Source organism: Alternaria novae-zelandiae (assembly GCF_023758075.1).
Source record: "Alternaria novae-zelandiae strain BMP 2774 chromosome Unknown scaffold_8, whole genome shotgun sequence".
In the NCBI taxonomy this organism is placed as follows: domain Eukaryota; kingdom Fungi; phylum Ascomycota; class Dothideomycetes; order Pleosporales; family Pleosporaceae; genus Alternaria; species Alternaria novae-zelandiae.
Genome location: NW_026056968.1, coordinates 53,738 through 74,447, shown reverse-complemented (window position 1 = coordinate 74,447; position 20,710 = coordinate 53,738). Strand labels below are relative to the sequence as shown.

Genomic DNA, 20,710 nt, shown 5'->3' with positions numbered 1-20,710 from the left:
GGCCTTCCATCATCCAGGCGCGCGACATCGAATTACCACTGGGAGTACAACACTTCAGTCTGCATCACTTAGCAATGGACGGGGCGGAAAACCGGATGCGCTTAGAAAACTCTGCACCCCAAGATGCTGGGGGCTGGAATTTGCTTTTGTCGATGCGTGCCTCAGACAGCGATTTGTCGCGATCGCGACGCGACGCGTGGCGGGGAAGGACCCAGCAATATCTTCGCGCACCGCCAGAAAGCTGTCTCTACCCATTTACGATCTATGGTAGCGAAGACAACACACCCAGAATATCTCCCCCGAAGTTCCACTTAGTAGAGACGGACAGGCTGCACACTCAGATACCCATGTACTGAGGTCAGTTCGGTTGGAATAGACGCAGTTACACAACTACAATGGCGGCCAACAACCTACGAAGCGTTTACCAGCAATACAAGCACGATACGGATGTCGTGGCATCATGGCGTAAGTTGCGGCCAGACTTACGAGAGATGCACGCGCTAATCTCCCTTTTCTGTAGTCGCGTCTACAGCCAAGTCATTTGGCTACAACAAGCCCCTCGAACCGCCTGCTCCTACGGAACAGAAGACGCAAAGGCTCAAAGGCAAAGCCAGAAAAGCCGGCAATACTACGCAGAGTGGATCAGACAAGCAGACGTCCAGGCCGAAATACACCCTTGCTATCAAGGACTTCGTACCTTTGTCTGCTCACATTGCTAAGGTCAAAGGCACTGTAGAAGTGCCGGACTACTTCAACGTTGCACTTGATCGGGTGATATCGGTTCGAAGTGCTTTCTCGCACAAGCTGGCAGCTGCCGGCGAAGCTGTCGACAAATCGTCAGATGACCGTCACAGCTTTTTTGTCACTGTCCTAGAAAGTGTTCGCGATGCACTCAAGCCTTTGATGAGAAACGATGCTCTCGATCTCAACAGCATCAAGAATGCTAAGCCTCGGAGTGATAAAGACCGAGTCAGACAGACTGGACTTCGCAACATCTTCGAGGTTTTGGATATATATGAGCCATCGGCGGAGTTCTTGGCTGCACCAGACGTGGTACCTCCACCTAAACCTATGAAACTGGATTACACTGCTGAGGTGTTGACCGACTCCGTCATTGATGCCTTTATGGCAATGACCATGTTGATGGACGACCTCTCCCGCCTTCGTGCTGAGATTGCAGACCTATGGGGTCGGCACCATGCGGGAGAACTCGATTTGGCAACTGTGTCGGTAGCGACCAACACAGCAATTCAGCTTGCGCACAGCATGCACGACGAAGTTTATCCAGTGATGAAGCATCTCGTCGAAAGCGTGCCGTTCCATGAGGTGTACTTTCTGGCTATCGCTAAAGAAGCTGGTGTTGACCCACAAGCGAAAGGTTGGTTCGGCTGGTGGAACGACTACAACTTCGAAGCCTACGACATCGCAGACGCCCTGTTCAACAACGCCCGTAATGGCCTCCTGGTCTACCTTTACAACGATCTCTCCGCGTCCGGGTCAGTCATGGACTACAATGGCAAATGGGGTCGATTCGATGAAAATGAGGGTCCACCACCCAGAACGAACAAGCAAAAGTATGCCCGCGATAAGTCGACGTTGATGGAAGTGTTCCAAGATCTTCCCTTGCTACACAATCATCCGGGAGCGGTTGAGGATCAGTTTGTCATCGCCTTCGAGGCAGCGCGGAAATCCTATGCAAGGGAGAATACGAACAAGCAACCACCAATCTGGTCGTGCTTTGCATTCCATATATATCTCGACATCATTTACTCTACCGAGGTTGGTGCGGGCTGGACGCAGATGCGCAACGAGTTTACTACGCTCCAGAAATACGTTGAGACATACCCTAGAGCTTCTTCCGACATGAAGGAATTGGTAAAATCGGTCGATAAGATCATGGAGGTCGATCCCATCGCGATCATCCGATCGGCGTTTACTTTTCCCTACAAGGACTATACCGTATGGCGTCGCAACCCCACACATTGTGGTCTTTGGTAGGTCCTGACTGTACGAAATGCATGTGAGACATAGACTGACCTTGTGCCTTTATTTCTGCAGGATTCACTATGCGCGAAACGTCTTCCATAGAGAAGCTGTCAAGTACGCCGCAACACCCGGGGCGGTCATGTGCGTAACACAATTATACCATGCCCTGCGCCAGACTGAGCTTCTTTCGGAAGAGTGGAAGGATCTTCAGACGCTGTGGGACATGCAGGGAAATTCGGCTTACTTCATTGGCGAACCCCCTAAAGACTTTGAGGGACATTGGAAGAACTTTCTCATGGCTATTGGTGCTTCAGCAACTAACTGGGCAAGCTCAAAGAGGAATACGAAGGTCAAGGAGACCAAAGCAAACGCACGTTTGTTGAAGTTCAAGGGTCCAGTATCGGCCTGGATGGCTTCGCGTATTTCAACAAATGGCGACGAACGACTCATCACAGCTGAAACAATTGAAGACGAGATCAAAGAAGGCGCACGCCATCATTCCTCCCTCGCCGCCGTCATGCCGGCCATTCAAAGGCAAACCCACGTCATACAAAAATTGGCCACTGCTCTCCACGCCGAGGCTCCAGAAATCACGTTCGATTACTTCACCATGCATGACCTTTGCTGGGAGTTGATGGAAAGGATGAAGGAGCAGTTCAGTCCTATCATTGCTGCCAAATCTGGGAAGCAGTGGGAAGCACATAAGAGCAACCTGCCGTTTGTTGTTGGCTTCGTCTTCTCTACGGCAGCGGGTAAAAAAGATATCGAGACGGACGGTGTGCCTTCGGTAGAGCTGTTAAAGATCGCTGTGCAAGTTACGGGGAAGTTCTTGGAGGAAGGTAAAGGTAATGTGATTACCAAATCAGGACGCCTGGAAGGTCAGTTCGAGTCAGCTGGGACAGAAGAAGTGGAAATGTGGAAAGCCAAAGTGAGAGACTCTCTCACCTCGAAGGTCTTCGCGGTTTAAAGTACGTAGAACACCGCTTACCTTCGTATGGCCTTTTCCTTCAATCGCTTCTTATCGCTACTAAACTATCCATTGCTTTCCATGACACCTTCTCAAAGATCACCAACCCAGAAGATATGACGCCAGCTCCGCCTACAACTCCCCATGCCTGCTTCGTCTGCAAACAGCCTGCTGAACAACGCTGTTCCACCTGTAGCAATGCACGCTATTGCTCTACCGCATGCCAGAAGAAAGACTGGAAGATGCACAAGATGCTTTGCAAGTCCTTCGCAGATCTCGAGCCCCGACCTGGTCCATGCTTCTTTCGCGGTCTCCTCTTCCCCGAAGATGAGCCCTTGCCAAGATTTGTCTGGGTTGAATACGGCAGCGTTGAGGTTTCCGCAACCATCTCCTGCGAGCCCTTCTTCGGCAAGAACATACTCGGTTGGGTGATTCAGGAACAGCCTTATCTCAAGCGCATACCCCCGCACCGCCTCGGTATCTACTACAACGACAACTACATTGGTCAAGGCTTGCCCGCGACCCCGAGTTTGACTAAGTGGCTGGGACCAGCTATAGGCGAATACTTTCGTGGACCCTGGCTCGCACACGCCTACGAGAACGGCGTTATGTTTGACGAGGAGTGGGAGTCCGAGATGGGTAGACCATGCGATATTGATACAGCGGCATTGGCTAGTCTCTTGGGATATTTCGAAGGTCAGGGTGCGGATTACCATGCGAGAAGCAACTTTCGCTGAGGGTTCACTCACCCGATGATCATTTGATTATTGGGTTGCGATCTGATAAGATCAAGGACCAATTGGCCTGGAGTAGGACCGAGCATGGGAGAGCTATCGGGTTTCGCGACACCTATGGAAGAACATGATCTTGCAAGCGTATGGCGGCCTGTCTCATAGAGATCTTACCGGGGTACTTCATTTCTTCTATTTCACGACATTAGTTTGCAGCCTCGAGGATGCGCGTTCTGATTACTGGCGCAACGTGGGGCAGGCAATGCCGTCACAGGTTGACTTTAGCACCTGCTGAATTGAGCCAAGCCCCGCACTATCTGCATAGGGCGTGCCGGCGGCTATCATAGGTATACAGCATCTTAGCAAAAGTTCTGAACCCCTCAAACTTGTGTCTTCAACTCCTATCACTCTTGATAACTCGACATTGGCATCATGACGTTCGATATTTCAAAAGCTCGGGAGCGCTTCCCCGCACTTCAGCAAGATCAGGTCTTCCTTGACAACGCCGGTGGCAGTCAGGCACTGGGCGACGCGATTGACTCGTGAGTTAATTTCTAGATCGTGGATACATATGATGACTGATATGAATACAGAATAGTACAATACCTGTCCAAGACCAATGTTCAGCTTGGCGCTTCATACCACACCGGCACGCAGTCGAACACGAAGTACGAGGAGGGCTATCAAGCAGCCGCAAAGTACATGAATGCTGGCCGCGATGAGATCGGTAACGAAACCATCAGATTCATTCACACCTGGGCATCCTGTTGCTGACGATGAACAGTTCTCGGTGCTTCAACAACACAACTCTTCATGAACCTCGGCTCATCCCTGCAATTCCCTGCGGGTTCAGAAATCATCCTCTCAAAGATGGAGCACGAGACTAATGCGAAGCCCTGGCTTTTCATGGCTGAGCGTCTTGGGTTGACTGTGAAGTGGTGGGCGTCTCCAAAGGAGGATGGACTCAAACTCACAGCCGAGAACCTCAAGCCGCTGTTGAGCGACAAAGTGAAGTTCGTAGCATGCACGCACGTGAGCAACATTCTGGGGACGATCCATGATGTGAAGTCTATTGCAGAGGCGGTGCATTCGGTTGGCGCGCTGTTCTGCGTGGATGGAGTTAGCTACGCGCCGCATCGTGCGATTGATGTTAAGGATTTTGGAGTCGATTTCTACGCATTCAGTTGGTACAAGGTCCGTCCGGCATCTACTCTACCCTCTTGTTACCATGGTACTAACAAAATGACATAGGTCTACGGCCCACATATCGCGGTTAGTCGACATAAAACTTTGCGAGCTATATTTGAGACGAATGCTGACTTCGTACACATCTTTAGGCCCTCTACGCCAGCAACTCAGCCCAACAGCACATGAAGCCCCTATCTCACTTCTTCAACCCTACCAAAACTCTTGAAGACAAGATCGGGTTCGCTGGCTCGAACTACGAATGCGTACAGTCTATTCCAACGGTCACCGCCTACCTCACCGACGCTTTCCCCGCCATCACTGAGCATGAGGGAAAGCTGCAGGCTATTCTTCTCGACTTCCTGAACTCACGACCAGATGTCACGGTCCTGGGTTCTACCTCGAGCGATAGCAAGGAAAGAGTACCAACGATCTCGTTCACGGTCAAGGGCATGAGCAGCAAGGCGATCGTGGCTGAGGCGGAGAAGATTAGTAACTACGGGTTTAGATGGGGACATTTCTACTCAAAGAGGCTTTGCGATGAGTTATTGAAGCTGGAGCCAGAGGGTGTGACAAGAGTCAGTATGGTACATTATAACACCGAGGAGGAGATCAAGGGATTGGTCGAGGTGTTGAAGAAGGTTCTTCCGCAGGCTTAGAGGAAGACGTGGCGCTGAAACGGAGATCTTTGGTAGGGAATTGTGCATTGGTATCCGTTGTAGTAGCAAAATCTGACTGGGAAAATGGGCTACGCCCCTACCGAATTGCCACCAAAAGGTACCACGATGAAGGGAAGTCATCCAGAAAGATCCCATCGCCAGTAAGAGGCCTTCCAGGCTTCTTCTTCCAGAAACTACTCATCAGCTTCCCAGTAGTTGAGTGCCGCCTTTGAGCACATCAACTCTCCACATCCCAGGGCGCAGGCGTTTTCCATAGATACAAGGCGTGTTGAGCAGATTCCGCATATGTGAAATGCGATCTTCTGGTACCGAGACCTGAAGCATTTCATCAATAGGAGATGGACACTCGGCTGAAACTGCGTTCAAGTTTTCAGCAAGAGAAAACCAGTCACCGACGGGGTGTCCTAGAACGAGACTGCTGTCGTGCAACATGATGTGCATACTGAACGTTCCTTGACGCAAAGTAAGGATCGCCCGCTTGAAGAACTCGAACATGGCAGCCGTGCTGTCGCGATGTTCCGTAGCGCCTTCCCAGTCATTGACGAACACTTCCTCGATCCACTGATGAAGACTAAGCAGTGTCGATCGGTGCATTTCGTTGGATGTGCTATGTTGCTCATTATCCTCCTTCCGAGCTCTCCGGAACCGGTACGCGAGGTCACCCATCAAATCTGCGATCCGATATAGGTACTTTGATGTATCGGCTGGGCTGCTGTTCGCAGGAACCTTGACGATTAATGATGGACGTCTCTTCAAACGGCCGCGCTCTATGATGGGGTAGGCTTCTTCGCGAACTAGTCGACTGACTCTCAGTATGCCCACAGAAGGCTTCGCATGGTGTATTTGAAAGTGAGGCCCGACAAGTGATCGAGCTACTGGCATGGCCACCAGCTGATCATAGACGCAAAGACGTACATCGGCGGGTAATCGCATGAACGCAAAGGTATTGGATCTAGTATCGCTGGTGACTGAAGCCTTCATGTGGTCATGCGCAGCGTGCGAGGGCTTGTCGGTGTCGTCGAGTGGGGGTGAAGTTGTTTGGCGTGTTTTTCTTTTCTTCGATTGGCGCGTAGAGGAGCAGTAGTGGGCATCGCCAGTCTCATCGCAAACCTTCCAATAGTTAGCAATGCAAGCACTCAGTTCACATTCTTAGAACATACCATCTTGAGGAGATTTTCGCCCGTAACAGAAGGCTGATCTGCATCGGTACCTGGAGCAGCAGGAGCCTTTGGCAAGCTTGTCCCGATGAGTGACATGTTTGGTGCTTTGGTAGTCATTGCGATATTGGTGGGTCGGTCGTGGTGCAGTATCGGTGGTGAGGAAGGGCGGGTGTGCGAGTCTGAGAACTAGCGCCACTGGTAACTTCCCTAGGTAGTCATTTCCACGTTCGCCTGTACCACCGCAGTAGCGCACAGACTCAACTAAATAAGCTCGAGCGTTGCAGACATCAATGCATGCATAGCAAAAGCACACTGCGAAAAGACCAGTCATCTTACTAATTATCAACTGCCACCAACTCTATGCTTCCAGGTTTCGCCAAACAGCCGTCTCAAATCTTGCGACAAGATCGAACGTCTTGCGATCTGCCCAAGGTGACACCTGCGTCGCAAAGAACAGCGCGATTCCCCTCTCACGATTGACACTCCACTGTAGATTCGGAAGTCCTGACCAGCACAACGTACCCTTTGGCTTGAAGTAGTTCTCTCGATTCACATCTTCCATCAGCAACAGACTACCCAGTCCGAAGTTCGGTTTGACGCCTTCCATACTGGCGTCCAACGTGCAGGTATAAGCGAGCTCGGCGTTATCGACGAGTGCCTTGGCCGCGAGACTGTCTTCGGCGAACTGTGGGCTGAACATGGCGTCGACCATGGTTTTGGACAGAATGATAGGCGAAGGTTTGAGGAGATCGGAAAGCACGCGCGTGTAGTCGTACACATTGGCATACAAGCCCGCTCCACCACCTTCTCCAACAGGGTCGCCAGACCAAAAGGGTGTTGGGCCATCTGTGAGACTACCGTCGTCCTGCCGAGTGCTCGTGCGCATCAGCTTTTCTTCCACTGCGGGCTTGCGATTGAGATGCCAGGTGAATGAAGTTATACCGAGAGGCTTTGCAATGTTGATTTCGACATATTCTTCGAAACTCATGTTGGTCAAACGTGTGATGAGCAAACTGGTCCAATCGAAACCACCGCTGTATTCCCAGCCTTCTCCAGCTTCGAAGGTCCGTGGATAGGCATACTTCTTAGCCACGTTGCCGTCGGTTATTAGAGCGGGTAGTTCGCCGCGTGAGGCCCTCCACGCGTAAAGACTTGGAGAAGCCCAGTCTACAAGTTGGCGAAATCAGTCCATGCTGTGTGCTGTCCGTCTAGAAACACTTACCGTACGTCGTGCCACTGGAATGCGTGATAAGTTGACGCAGCGTAATGGACTTCGTGGCTGGACGCACTTTGATCTCGGAGCCGTCCATCTGAACGATGGGCTGGGAAGCCAGTTCTGGTAAGTACTGATCGACTGGTCCATCTAGCGTGACTAAACCGTGTTGAACGCTTTGCAGGGCAGCAATAGCAGTGATGAGCTTTGTGCAGGATGCGATGAAGAAGGTTTGATCAAAGTCCATAGGCTCCGCATCTTCAGTGACGCCATTGTAACCTGCGGTCTTCTTGTAGATGAATTTGCCTGCAGCGCGCGTGAGATACACTCATTTGGAGATAGTATCAGGGAAAGTACCATCCTTATCGACGACAGCCATCACCGCCCCGGGCACAATGTCCGAGCCTTTGGCAGTCGCCTTCTCGAGGTATTTCTCAAATTCGTCCATTGAAAAGGAGTAGAAGCAAACAATCTTGATCGAGTGGCCGCTTCAGTAATCTTCGAGGAGTTCGAGTTGTTCTGTGGGCGTTTCGTCCTGGTAAGATGACGACAACTATTTATGCAGTTGCTATTAGGCCACCATCCTTCGCTGACTAGCATTCATACCGCATTCCAAGCCACAAGACAAGGTAGCCGTGATTTGTAATGAGCGTTAGCAAACCTTCATGTAGTTGAAGGGTGGGGGCGAAGACTTATGTCCAATCGCCGTGCAGCAAAAAAGCATCGAAGCCATTGGTCTCGTGAAGCCAGCCAACTTTGCCTGTAGTGTCCGTTCTCGTATCATGTCGAGTCTACTGTGGCGACCACGGGCAAGAGGGGTTCGCCGCCAGGCAATGTGTGAAAAACGAACCGATTTAGTCCCCTCATCAGTCGTCTGCCTCCTCTTCCAGAGAGTCCTGTCTGCTCTTGGCATGCGCCATGTGCATCCCGTATCTGCACCCCATGTTTGTACAAATTGCCAAATCGGGGAAGCAGTCTGAGGGTATGTGCAGACAAGCAATGTCGCTCTTTGCTCACACCGATCATGTCCTTCTGTGTGACGATAAGTGAAGTACAGGGCGAAGATGACATACAAACGGGCTAAGGCGATCGGAGAAAAGTTGTGCCGACTCTGGGAAAAGGTCACACCCTGTTTGGAAAGCTGTCATTCTACGAACGACAACACTTTTGACGTCATCCTGAGAGGTCGCATTGTTGGAAGCACACCAGCCGGACTGGATTGGAGCAGGTAGACGTCTGCGCTATGTTCTTCGCCGCAGCGAGGCTGGTGCAGGGTCTAAAGGAACGTGTCTGGAAGCTCGGACGAAACACGGTTGACGCTCGGGCCCTCTTGCTTTGACATCTACCCCTGCATCCTCTATCTCACACTCGATGTCATCTCCCCTCGCATCTCATCTTATGTATACGACATTCTCGCAAATCTTCACGCTCGGTAAAACTCACGACACCACGGATAGCCACCGGCAATGACGACGTCGATCACTCAGCCTGTGTCCAGTCGGAAGAACTCAAGCCGAGCTGCACCAATGGGAAAGAGCGTTGCGAAGCCGGTCCGACGACCCCAAACTTGGTGCGGTGATTACCCCGGGTTTTCAATGTAAATACGGCGTCTTGAGCGGTAGCGCACTTCCTGAGAGGGCTATGTGGGGTAATTGATGAACATGTTACAATAGACAAGGTTCTCCAGAGATGACATGCGCCACTCGAAATAGCGCAATGCCCATTGCTGGTATAAATGCTCCAGGGCATCGTCGCTCGATTCACAAGCACATTCATTGCATACGCCAGCCACCATGCGCTTCTCTTCAGCTATTGCGCTCGCCAGCTTATTGTCTCGGTCGGCCGTGGGAAGCCCACTCGCCAGCAACGAGCTTACCAGTCGGGCTACAACGTTCAACAATCCAGTCTTGTGGCAAGACTATCCCGACCTCGACGTCTTCCGGATAGGCGATGTGTTCTACTACTCCTCCTCGACTTTCGCCTTCTCGCCAGGAGCTCCGGTCCTAAAGTCTTACGACCTCGTTAATTGGACACCAGTAACTCATAGCGTACCAAGACTTAACTTCGGCTCGATATACGACCTCGATAACACAGCAGGCCATGCTTACGTCAAGGGCATCTGGGCCAGCTCACTGAGATACCGCGAATCGTCCGACAAGTTCATTTGGATTGGTTGTGTTCAATCCACCGGGAAGTCGTACATATGGACTGCCGACGGGAACAATGCAGCCGCCAACAATGGCGAAGTGTCGAGCTGGAATTGGACTGCCGCGGGCTCATTCCCCAAGTGCTATTACGACAACGGGATCTTTATTGACGATGATGACACCATGTACATCGTGTACGACAAGTACCAGCTCAAGGTTGCCCAATTGAACGCCGACGGCACAGCGGAAGTCAGGAGTCAACAAGTCTATGAAGATCCAAATGGCCTATACCTCGAAGGTTCGCGCATGTACAAGATCAACGGCACATACTACATCTTTGCTACCAAGCCGGCCGATGACGAGTGGGTGTTGAAGTCAAAGAGTCCCTGGGGCCCATATGAGGCGCGAATCCTCGTCGACAGCATTGCAGGACCTTTGCTCAACGCAGGCAACAGCCACCAAGGCGGTGTAGTCGATACCAAAGATGGGAAGTGGTATTACGTTGCGTTTATGGACTCGTACCCTGGTGGACGCATTCCTGTCGCTGCGCCTTTGAAGTGGACGGCGGATGGATGGCCGGAAGTTGAGAAAGTGAATGGTGAATGGGGCAAGACATACCCTATGCCAGTCACAACCGCCAAGACCGTCCCCCCACCCACCGGCTTGGACAAATTTACTGGAACAGCTTTAAGTGCAGAGTGGGAATTCAACCACAACCCTGATACCAGCAAGTGGAGCCTAGTAGGCGGGGCTGGTGGCATCAAGTTACAGACTGCTTCTGTTACGAATGACCTCTACGCGGCGCGCAATACGCTGACACACCGTATCCTTGGCCCGAAGTCATCGGGAACTTTCAAGATCGACATCAGCAAAATGGCCACTGGCGACCGTGCTGGCGCTGTACTTTTCCGTGACACCGGAGCATACATCGGTATACATAAAGAAGGCTCTGCGGCAAAGTTGGTAATGGTCAACGGCTTGGAATTGAACGCAGACCGAACGACGAAGTCTACCGGTACTGTCGCTGCCACGGGACCTAGTCTTGCTGCCGGCACAACCGATCTGTGGTTCCGCGTTCAGTCAGACATCACGCCAGCTTTCTCCAACACCAACGCGGTGCGACAAACAACTTTCTGGTACAGCACTGATGGCACCAAGTTCGTGCAGCTTGGTCCTGCATACAACATGGCGAATACATGGCAGTTCTTCACGGGATACCGATTCGGTGTGTTCAACTTTGCGACAAGCAAGCTGGGTGGGGAGGTCCTGGTTAAGAACTTCGAGTTGAAGTTGGTGTAGATTCAATGTGTACTGTTACGATAAGGTGACGTTATCGATGTTACAGCCAGCCTGCTTCACAAAAATCTACAAACAACATCACCGTCGCATCGTCGTCTGCAATCTGAGGATGTATTCATCGGTGAAGTTACGGACCGGAGATAAGGAGATATGACACAGCTTCTGATATCGTCACCGCAACATCCGCTGCTGTATCTCCACATACCACGGCACGTGCAAACAGCGTTTGTACGTCTACAACCAAACAGCACTCGGTACTCACAGTTACCCCAATATATTGACGCGTCACATTCATAGATCTCCAGAGTTATTCCCATGCTACCCGTGACTCCACACTATCACAGTAGCACGCAATCACGCAATAACAGACAGTCGGCCCTGCTTGCATATAAGCTCTGGCATCATCACTCTCCATCACCTAGGTCGAGGACACTCGCCATTTATAACTCATACCGGTGACTCATAGAGACTGCATCACTCTCTACACTCTTTCATATATCTCCAAGGTCAAGATGGGCAACACGTACCACCATCATAGCGAAGAAAAGAAGCCTTTGAAGTGGTTTGCTTCGCCTTTGGTCGAAGACCATGTCAAAGACGACGGCGAGAAGGAACATCAAAGCCCAGCCATAACCCGAGAGAATACACAGTCGGTCCTCGATAGCGAGTTTCACGATCCTAATGCCGAAGCTGGTCTTCAGCTCGAGGTCGAGGTGTGCACGCAAGAGCTGCGTGACATGCCATCTTTCAAGCGCCATGCCGAAGCCACGAATCAAGAGTTGTTCTTCGATCTCTGTAAGCATTCTGGTCTTTCTACAATTTGAAGGTTTCTTGCTAACGACGCTATCTTTCAGTTTTCGTCGCCAACTTGACCACGTTCACTTCGTTGAAGGAGATCAACGACAGTGCCTCCCTGCGCGCCTACGTCGGGTTCTTCGCCTTGCTCTGGCTCACCTGGTACTCGAACTCGCTCTATGACGTTCGCTTCACTGCCGATTGCATCTTCGAGCGAATTGCCAAAGCCCTCCACTTCGGTGTTATGGTCGGGTTCGCTGTCGTCGGTCCTGCCTGGGAACCTGGAAAACCTACAAGCTCACTCCAGAAGTACCAAGTGCTTTCATTCATCCTCATGGTGTCTCGTCTAGTACTCGCGGCTCAGTATAGCGTCACTTTGTTCTTCGTGCGCAAACACAAAAGGACTGTCCTGCCGCTATCGCTCGTTATCGGCTCGACGCTCATCGCGGCATTAATGTACGGAAGCATTACTGGTGCTCTACCCAAGGAGACGTGCAACCTGGAGTTAGGTGTCTGCAAGCAGTTCACGACTAAAGTACATTACGCATGGTACATTATCAGCGCTGCAGAAATCGTCATCACTGTTGGCATCTCATGCTACTGGCGCGTCATCTCATTCAAGGGTACCCACATCGTACAGCGCATGTCGCTACTTACCTTGATCATCCTGGGAGAGGGAATCATCGTTGTCTGCAAAGCAATATCGAAGATCGTCAAGAATGGATCTCAGTTCGATACTCAGCTAACTGGCCAGATCGTCTCTTCGGTGTTGATAATCTGTAAGATACCAACCATCGACCTGGCTTCTCGAGCGTCACGCTAATACCTTTCAGATCTTCTGTACATGCTATACTTCGACCGCATGCACGAGGAACATTTTGGTACGATCAAGCAGCAAGTCTGGGCTTCACTCCACTTCTTCCTCCACATCATGCTCGTCCTCGTCCTCCAGGGCGTCTCTTACCTCATCATGTGGGTTGTGGCCCTCATTCGAATGGACCGTGTCGATGAGAAGTTCCGCGAAATTGAAGGACTCAGCTTGACTGGTGCCTATGCCAACGGCACCCTCTTCGCCGACGCGCTCCGTCGCAAGATCGACGTCTACCTGTGGAACACGATCCCAAAAGGCGTCGATGCGAGTAAAGCACTCGAGACCTGGAACAGCACTCTGACCGTCCTGGCGCAGAGTTTCGATAATCATCTGACGGACGAGCAGAACTTGACAACTGTGGACATGATCACCAAAAGCTTGAACACCGCAGAGAGTATGGCCATCCAGACTTTGTTCGACAGCTTATCCATCTCGGTACCGAAAACGGCACCGAAGGCAGTAGAAGAGCCTAAGAGAAAGTTCTTCGATAAAGCCGCGCTCCTCCAGAAATACGAAACGCGCTTTGAGCTTGTATTCGACTACGTTTTTCTATCCGTAAGTTAAGCCCCGCCCCTTCTCTATCACTATTTACTGACATGCACTAGGCTGGACTCGCACTTACCTTTATGGCTATCATTGCCTTCGTCTCCCTGCCACCGATAAAGCGCCATCTACGTCAATACGTGCGCCTTCTCACCATCGTTCTTATCGGCTTCGCTGTCTGTCTCATATGTCTCATCAATACGAGCAAGCCGAGCCAGAAGCATTATATGGAGAGCAACTGGATGTTGCCAACTATTTGTTTGCTCTTCTTCTTTTGCGTTTTGGTCAGCCATCTGAGGCCTCCAGCTCGGTGGAGAGGAATTGGAGGACACCACAAGTGGCACGGGGCTTAATGGCTCTTCTAGATGCCTTTATGCTACACAATATATCTGGAAAGACTGGGTGGAAGGAGATGTAATATGAACTGAGCTTGCAGAACTGAATTGCGGACGTTACTTGGGTCTTTACAAAGACTCGGTCTAGATCTACATCCAACGAAGGTTTTGCAATTACATGGGGCTGCCTACAGCGGTTGCCGAAATACACATTATGCTTTTGAAATCTTGATCTCCAACCAGTACTGTAACACGAGGAAATTGTCAACTCTATCGGGTCGAGCGTTCATTCACGCACCCGCACGCCCATTAATCCCGCCTTCCCTCTCTTCCAAAAGCCAGCCCTACAGTATTTTCGTTGACCTGATCATTTTGGTCTCGAATCCCCAGAATTTCGGATGTCTTGCGCACAAGCGCAACAAGCCCTCGTTTTCGACATCTGCACGAGCGCCATCGCAGCCTCCTCCATCTTGCGCCTCTCGACGACCTTCTCAATACCGTCGTCGATCAAGTCAATTTGACGCAGTACTTCTTGACCAACCGTGTCCTTGCTCTAATGTAGTATTAGCCCTGTCGCTCTAAGCCATATAGCGCAAATAAGCTCACCATGAGTTCGCGTCTCAAGCCAAATAGTGGTTCCGGAACAGTTGTTGATAAGCCACTTTGAACGGCTTGTAGTCGTGCTTTTCGTGCTCCCAGTACTTCGAGCCAGCCTGTTCTTTTTCTGATCTCGATCTCGCGACCAAGGCGCTGGGCCTCAGATATTGGCGGGGTCAGTGGTGACTGGATCCTACGGGTGCCCTTGGGTACTGCAAGATAAACTGGGGTGGTCGAGATAGCTGAAGACTGTGTGTCGGATTTGGCGTGGTAGTAGGGCAGTACTCGGTACTGGTATGCGGAGGAAAGCCAATTTTCATGAGACATCGTGATGGGGGGAGTCATTTCGTGCATGCGACCCAAAATTAGAGCGCCAGTAACAGCCTTACAGTTGTATTGGACGCAGAGACCAGAGTTTTATGTATGTTCGGGAAGGTGGTAGAGTCGCGACTCCGTTTGCAGGCAGAGGAGTCCCTCCACGTAAGCCTTCCCTCTCACTGTAACTTCTCTCACCTGCAGCAACCTTGCACGGTATCCATTTTGCCGTCTAGAATACCTGTCCCTTTGTCTGTTGCATCTTCGCCACGTTGAAGTTCTTGATCAAGAAAACCCATACCAAACAAAGACACATGATCGCCGTACCCGCAATCAGCATTCTCTTCTGCGCAATACCATATGCCTCTTCAATTGCCAACCTTGTCGCACTACCCTTCACATAGCTCAATTGCTCATCTAAGCTACCATAAATGAGATCGAAGTTCTCCATAGTCTCAGCTGGCAGCAGATCCATTAGTGCCTGAGGGAAGGAGTTTGTCCAGATCGCGCCGGAGATGGTAGACCCTACCGCGCCGCCTAGCCACCCGAAGATGTTGAGAAGTGCGAGAACAGAGGCGACGTGTTGGTGATCTGCGGCGGCCATGACGGCGATCTGCTCGCAAAGAATGATGATGGAACCACCGATCGCGATGAAGACTTGGCACATGACTAGATAGCCTACACTAGTGTTCGGGTGACGGAAATAGATCATGAGACCTTGACCGAGGATATAGATTGGTATGGCGATGAACAGAAGCCAGCGGAAGTAGCCTGTCTTGCTAATGATGAGACCGACTGACAATAGTAGTACACCGGAAAGGACGTCGAATGTTGAAGCGACGTAACCTGCTTCTGCGATCGTGAGGTTGGTGACGACCTGCAAGAAGGAAGTGAAGTATGAGTTCCAGGCGTAGTACGAGATTTGGTATGTAAAAGAGAGAAGACAAGCGCCCAGGACAGAGCGGCTAGTCAAGAGGTCGAAGGGCAGGAAGGGCTTTCCGGCTGTGAAGCGCTCGTGGATACCGAACAGGATCAGAAGCACGAAGCCAATGACTAACATCGCGATGATGTATCCCGTAGACCATCCGTTGGGTGCTGAGTCGGCGAGAGTGAAGGGAAGGAGGAAGATGACGAGACCGGCGGCTAGTAGGAAGGCTCCCGGAACTACAGAGCTGTTAGCCTGCCTTCATCACAATTCTCAACAGTGGGAGACACTGACCATCAAATTCGCGGATATGGAAGACGACGCTCTGCAAAAGACTTCTGCCACTCGCATCTCTTGTAAGGACGCCGTTCCTTTTCGCCTTCCGCAGGTTGAGCTTCAACAGCAAGAACAGTGGTGCGGCGACAAAGGGTAGAATGATAGCGAAAGTACCGAAACCCCAACGCCAGTTGACGTTGTTGTAGAAACCCTCAGCCGCCTTTGGACCAGCAAACGCTGTGATAATGTATGGCGAAGACGTGAATGCGAAAGCCAGACCTCGGTGTTTCAGACTACTCGAATCCGCTGTGATAACATCCACACAGTAAGTCATACCACCGAATCCGATTGTGTAGAAGACCTGCGCAGCACAGTATGTTGCCAGATTGGTAGATGCAGCCATTATGATCAACCCGAGGGTAGCGAAGCACACCATCGTAGCGAAACCTTCGGCGCGACCCCAGAGATCGAGCAACTTGGCAGTCGGGATGTATACGGCTGCAGCCATGGAGTTCGAGACGATGGTAATGACGGTAATGAGGGAGTGTTCTTCGAATCCGGATGTTACGTAGGGTGTGAGGTTCGAGGTAATGGATGACTGGAACGCATTCGTGAGGTACAAGAGCCACATGCTTAGAGTTGTGTCAGTATCGCCGTTGGCATATAGTTGGAATCTCCAGCGACGTACCATAAGAATGCGCATGCCAAAGATGTCTTAGTCCACGCCAAAGTAACAGCTTCGACTTCCCTAACACCCTCCTGCGCAGAGACGGAAGGCATGTTAGCTTCCTCAACCTTGCGAATCGCATCTTCTTCGTCGATATCGACAACGTCAATGCTCTTCTGCCTCGTAGGCTCGGTGCCAGGCTGAACAGCAGCGATAGAATCCATGGTTGTGGGCGTGTCTCAACGATCTGATAATCTGTCTGAACGAACTGAACGCATCGCCATCTGCCTACCGCGAAGGGCAGCAAAGCTCAAATACATTGCCGCAACTCTGGGTCCTGCACGGCAGCAGCAGCTAGGCATGATACTCGTGTGGGCCGACACACCCAAGCCAAAGCTTCTTCAGCTGGACGCCTTGAACTAGAGCTTGTCCCGGAGCTTGACCTCGACGTCGCGACAGCAAAACTGAACGGCGAACACGAGATGTTGGGTAAGGCCTTAGCCATGATGGGTACGCATTGAAGGAGTACTAGCCTTTCGAAGCATGGTGTTGATGGGATAATCTTATCAGATGGGTCACTTCAGCGGGTCCAGACACGGCTTGAACCCCATCTGCGGCTCTTTTCCGGTGCTACGAGCTTTACACCCGCAAATGATCTATTAGAGGCGACTTTGCGGCTGACGGCCACAGAAGAAAGTCGTGTTGTGGCTGGCGAAAATTTGCGCGTGGTTCGATGTTTGGGTGGAGAACATCGAAAATGAGCTCGCTTGATCTTATCTTATCTTGATCTAGATCAGTTGGTAGGTGCGTGCGCGTCGCATCCGACCTCGGCGCGCCTCATTGCTGGCTACTCACCATTGCACTTCGATCAATCTCATCATTTCCATCATGGTATTACTTGTGATACATTGGTTCTATATGAAGACGCCCTTACGAACTTATGAGCTAAAATGCTTCAGCAGCTAGTGGGTGGGCAAGATGGCTCTAATAATCACAATGCCCTCTTCTTCCGCATCTGACCAGACTTGCGCGGCTTCGACCAAATCTCGCTGTCTCAATGCAACTGCGCGCAGTGCAGCATGGTGCCCCTCACGTTTACGAACTGTGAGAGCATCCACCCAAACCAGAGTGCGGTAATCAGGGTCTACAACTTCGATCGTCTCCAGCCCCAAGGGAAGCGAGTCGACTGTATCAACTCTATGGCTCATTTGTACGCTGCATAGCGCTTCATTCGGGATGCGCAGCCGCTTCAGTTTGTCGAACTTGTAATGGCGTAGTGAAGTGCTAATGGACCGAGCCCGTGTCGATACGCGCTCATCCGTAAAGGGTACCTCGACATCGACAGCCAGCTCTTCAAGCGTTGGCGCTGCGTGTTTCAGAGCTTCGATGATATTATCCCAACCTAGGTCGTCTCTTCCCTCAAAGTCAAGGTGAGAGTGCCGTTCAGGGTAGGAGAGAAATACTGATAGCTCCCGAAGCGCTGGCAAGCCCTGCAGAAGAGCGTGTAGATACTCGCTTCTGATGCACCTCCTGCCATCGAGCATTTGGATGGTCATCTCAAGATGTATAGAAGTGATGCTGGTAGAAATGACTGCGGGTACTGGGGCTGCGATGGGGTTCGCTCCCAAGTAAGTATTCCATTTTAGTTCCAATGATGTTAGATTTGGCCCTCGAAAGAAGTCAAAGTCTGTGATCTCTTCACAAGTCAGGTGTTGTAAACCAGCGAGACCGCCAACGGTGTTGTCGCGAACTTGACTGCTTTGAGCGCCGAACCAGTCCTCGACCGTTGTCTCGGTGATCCTTGGTGGTACCTTACCATGCTCATCCGGGCCAAATGGTTCTTGGTAGGTTTGCATGTCAAGTGTTTCCAGGTTGGGGAGCAGGCTGAGGATTAGACCCCCGAGTGACGGCTCGAAATAACATGCAGGCATCGTTTGTCCGTCGATCTTTCCGTCGACGGAGATCTCTTTCTCACCCTCAACTTGAGTGCAAAGCTTGTAATCGAAGCCCATTCGGCGATATATATCATCTTTGAGGTCTTCTAGGCCATGCACACATCGGAGGTCTTGGCATTCCGACTGGTCATTGTGCAATCGCTTCGTGACCGGGAGGACGAGATGATGCACGAAGTTCGCGAGTTTCGCGTCTTTGATCAATGCACGCAAGAATTGCATAACGGCGCCATGGTGATCGAATCCGATGGGAAGGATAGGCGCATGGTAAAGAACCTCCTCGGCGACGGGTCGGTATTTCTTTGCAACACGTGCGAAACCTGCTAGAGTAGTCTGGTCAGTTTCATCGGAGGTAATCCTGTGGAGTATGTTGAGTATCAGCTCATCCGGCAGGTCATCCAACTTAGCCATTTTGACGTAGTGCACTGCCTCCGGCAGGCTCTAGGGTGGTAAAGCGTGAGATTAGGATCGGATTGAATGGGATTTCGTTAGACCTGTACATGTAGTGGGAATACTGCTCGCTGTCTCTGTACATGACCCATGCTTTGTTGGTAAACGTTGTGAATTTCTGCTTTGATCTGGTGCTGACAGAAGCAAAGCACTGTGCTGGACTAGCCGATGTGATGACGTTGAACTTTGAGGAAGAAATCAAAAAATGTCACGCAAGACATGAGGATACCCGAAGCTCGATCGTTACGGTCGCTTAGATCAACAGAGCTTACTCTACTTGAAGTCCTTCTCACTCAATGAATCCTCCATCTTCTGTATCCTCTCCCAAGTTTCACTCCACTTCTCCCATTCGCCATCAGGAAGCTTACCCTTGAGAGGCAGCCTTCCGCCCTCCATTGTGCCAAAACCGGTGACCCTCTTGACTGCCTCTTTGATGCCAACGATACCATACTTGCCGATGAACTCCTCCGCAGTACTAACCGTGTACTGCAGTTCCTTCATCTTTTTGAGGTTCTCATCGGTGATCGGCCTTGTCTCCGCCAACTTCATCAACGAGCAAACGGTCTTGGGGTATATGGCTGCGAGACCATCGATGACACCTGCGGCATCGAAGATGACGATGGGACCGAGTTGTTGGCCGAGGCCAGAGTAGACGCGGAATTTGTTGTGGTCGATCTTGGGGTCTAGGGAGACTTGGTTGTGCCATGAGACGACGGCGTGCGACATCTTGCAACCGACGATGTTGGGGTGTTGGGCGAGGATGCGGTAGGTTTCGGGGGTGACCATGACGCCGTTGGTTACACCGGGGTAGTTGTAGCTGTGGCCTCGTTAGTACGATACAACAACATCACGTGGTTGAGACTCACATAAGTACGGGCAATGGGCTCTTGTCCGCGACAACGGTATACCATTCTCTGATGCCTTCCTGGCTCGCCGCGGCTCCGAAGTAGCCCGGCGCAAGGACAAGTCCCCATTGCGCACCCGCTTTCTTGAAGTCTTCCAGCCACTCCAGCGTCTCATCCACGCTGTTGATCAATGTACCAGCCATAATCGGGTAGTCCTTGAAGCCTGCCTCTTCTAGCCCCTTCCGTACACCAGAGACAAGGTCGATGCGCTCCTGTCGCGACATGTGAATCGCTTCGCCTGTGGAGCCGAGCAGGACGAGGCCGCGCACGCCATTTTTGGCAAGAAAGACAGAGTGCTCGACTTGGGTCTGCACGTCGACAGCGGGTTGCAGCGATTTGGATTCGGATTGGGGTTTGAAGAAGGTCGGGACGGGGACGAAGACGCCGGTAGGGGGTGATGATGTCATCTTTGTGGCTCGTGCGTAGAATCGCGTTCTTGTCGCGTGGTGATGCGTTCTTCTTCTTACTGGAGTCGGATGTGAAGCAACAGCTTTTACGCGCAGCGAGTACCGCGAGTTTTATTGCATGTCTTGGTCAGCCGTTCCTCGGGTTGCTTTACTCCAGCTGCCGAAGCTATGCGCCCCGCGGTGGAGCCCTTCTGGCCCTTTTGACCCCGCGCCGCCGTTCGGCTTACCGCGAAGGGGACATGGCGGCGGCATTGTGCTGATTGGCTGAGGTGTAAATGATGTAGACGGAGACGGCTATGTCATA

General features: G+C 51.5%; 8 protein-coding genes across 8 annotated transcripts; 4 read left to right on the top strand and 4 right to left on the bottom strand.

The window, feature by feature from the left end:
- Positions 1 to 395: 395 nt before the first annotated feature.
- On the top strand, positions 396 to 3,690 carry J4E88_004515 (uncharacterized protein; the record flags this gene model as incomplete). Its single annotated transcript, XM_049398160.1, has 4 exons — positions 396 to 465; positions 521 to 1,994; positions 2,059 to 2,914; positions 3,181 to 3,690. The coding sequence occupies 4 exons, from the start codon at positions 396 to 398 to the stop codon at positions 3,688 to 3,690; spliced, it is 2,910 nt and encodes a 969-aa protein (XP_049255721.1).
- Positions 3,691 to 4,116: 426 nt separating this feature from the next.
- On the top strand, positions 4,117 to 5,528 carry J4E88_004514 (uncharacterized protein; the record flags this gene model as incomplete). Its single annotated transcript, XM_049398159.1, has 5 exons — positions 4,117 to 4,226; positions 4,278 to 4,411; positions 4,469 to 4,878; positions 4,936 to 4,956; positions 5,022 to 5,528. The coding sequence occupies 5 exons, from the start codon at positions 4,117 to 4,119 to the stop codon at positions 5,526 to 5,528; spliced, it is 1,182 nt and encodes a 393-aa protein (XP_049255720.1).
- Positions 5,529 to 7,067: 1,539 nt separating this feature from the next.
- J4E88_004513 (uncharacterized protein) lies at positions 7,068 to 8,370 on the bottom strand (the record flags this gene model as incomplete). Its single annotated transcript, XM_049398158.1, has 3 exons — positions 7,068 to 7,876; positions 7,932 to 8,228; positions 8,280 to 8,370. The coding sequence occupies 3 exons, from the start codon at positions 8,368 to 8,370 to the stop codon at positions 7,068 to 7,070; spliced, it is 1,197 nt and encodes a 398-aa protein (XP_049255719.1).
- A 1,345-nt stretch (positions 8,371 to 9,715) lies between these two features.
- Positions 9,716 to 11,368, top strand: J4E88_004512 (uncharacterized protein; the record flags this gene model as incomplete). Its single annotated transcript, XM_049398157.1, has 1 exon — positions 9,716 to 11,368. The coding sequence occupies one exon, from the start codon at positions 9,716 to 9,718 to the stop codon at positions 11,366 to 11,368; it is 1,653 nt and encodes a 550-aa protein (XP_049255718.1).
- A 315-nt stretch (positions 11,369 to 11,683) lies between these two features.
- Positions 11,684 to 13,930, top strand: J4E88_004511 (uncharacterized protein; the record flags this gene model as incomplete). The annotated part of the gene is made up of 5 exons (XM_049398156.1): positions 11,684 to 11,692; positions 11,875 to 12,163; positions 12,223 to 12,942; positions 12,997 to 13,589; positions 13,640 to 13,930. 5 exons carry the CDS (start codon positions 11,684 to 11,686, stop codon positions 13,928 to 13,930), a joined length of 1,902 nt encoding a protein of 633 aa, XP_049255717.1.
- Positions 13,931 to 15,056: 1,126 nt separating this feature from the next.
- Positions 15,057 to 16,916, bottom strand: J4E88_004510 (uncharacterized protein; the record flags this gene model as incomplete). The annotated part of the gene is made up of 3 exons (XM_049398155.1): positions 15,057 to 15,988; positions 16,044 to 16,657; positions 16,714 to 16,916. The coding sequence occupies 3 exons, from the start codon at positions 16,914 to 16,916 to the stop codon at positions 15,057 to 15,059; spliced, it is 1,749 nt and encodes a 582-aa protein (XP_049255716.1).
- A 738-nt stretch (positions 16,917 to 17,654) lies between these two features.
- On the bottom strand, positions 17,655 to 19,055 carry J4E88_004509 (uncharacterized protein; the record flags this gene model as incomplete). Its single annotated transcript, XM_049398154.1, has 1 exon — positions 17,655 to 19,055. One exon carries the CDS (start codon positions 19,053 to 19,055, stop codon positions 17,655 to 17,657), a length of 1,401 nt encoding a protein of 466 aa, XP_049255715.1.
- Positions 19,056 to 19,367: 312 nt separating this feature from the next.
- On the bottom strand, positions 19,368 to 20,406 carry J4E88_004508 (uncharacterized protein; the record flags this gene model as incomplete). Its single annotated transcript, XM_049398153.1, has 2 exons — positions 19,368 to 19,911; positions 19,961 to 20,406. 2 exons carry the CDS (start codon positions 20,404 to 20,406, stop codon positions 19,368 to 19,370), a joined length of 990 nt encoding a protein of 329 aa, XP_049255714.1.
- Positions 20,407 to 20,710: the final 304 nt, after the last annotated feature.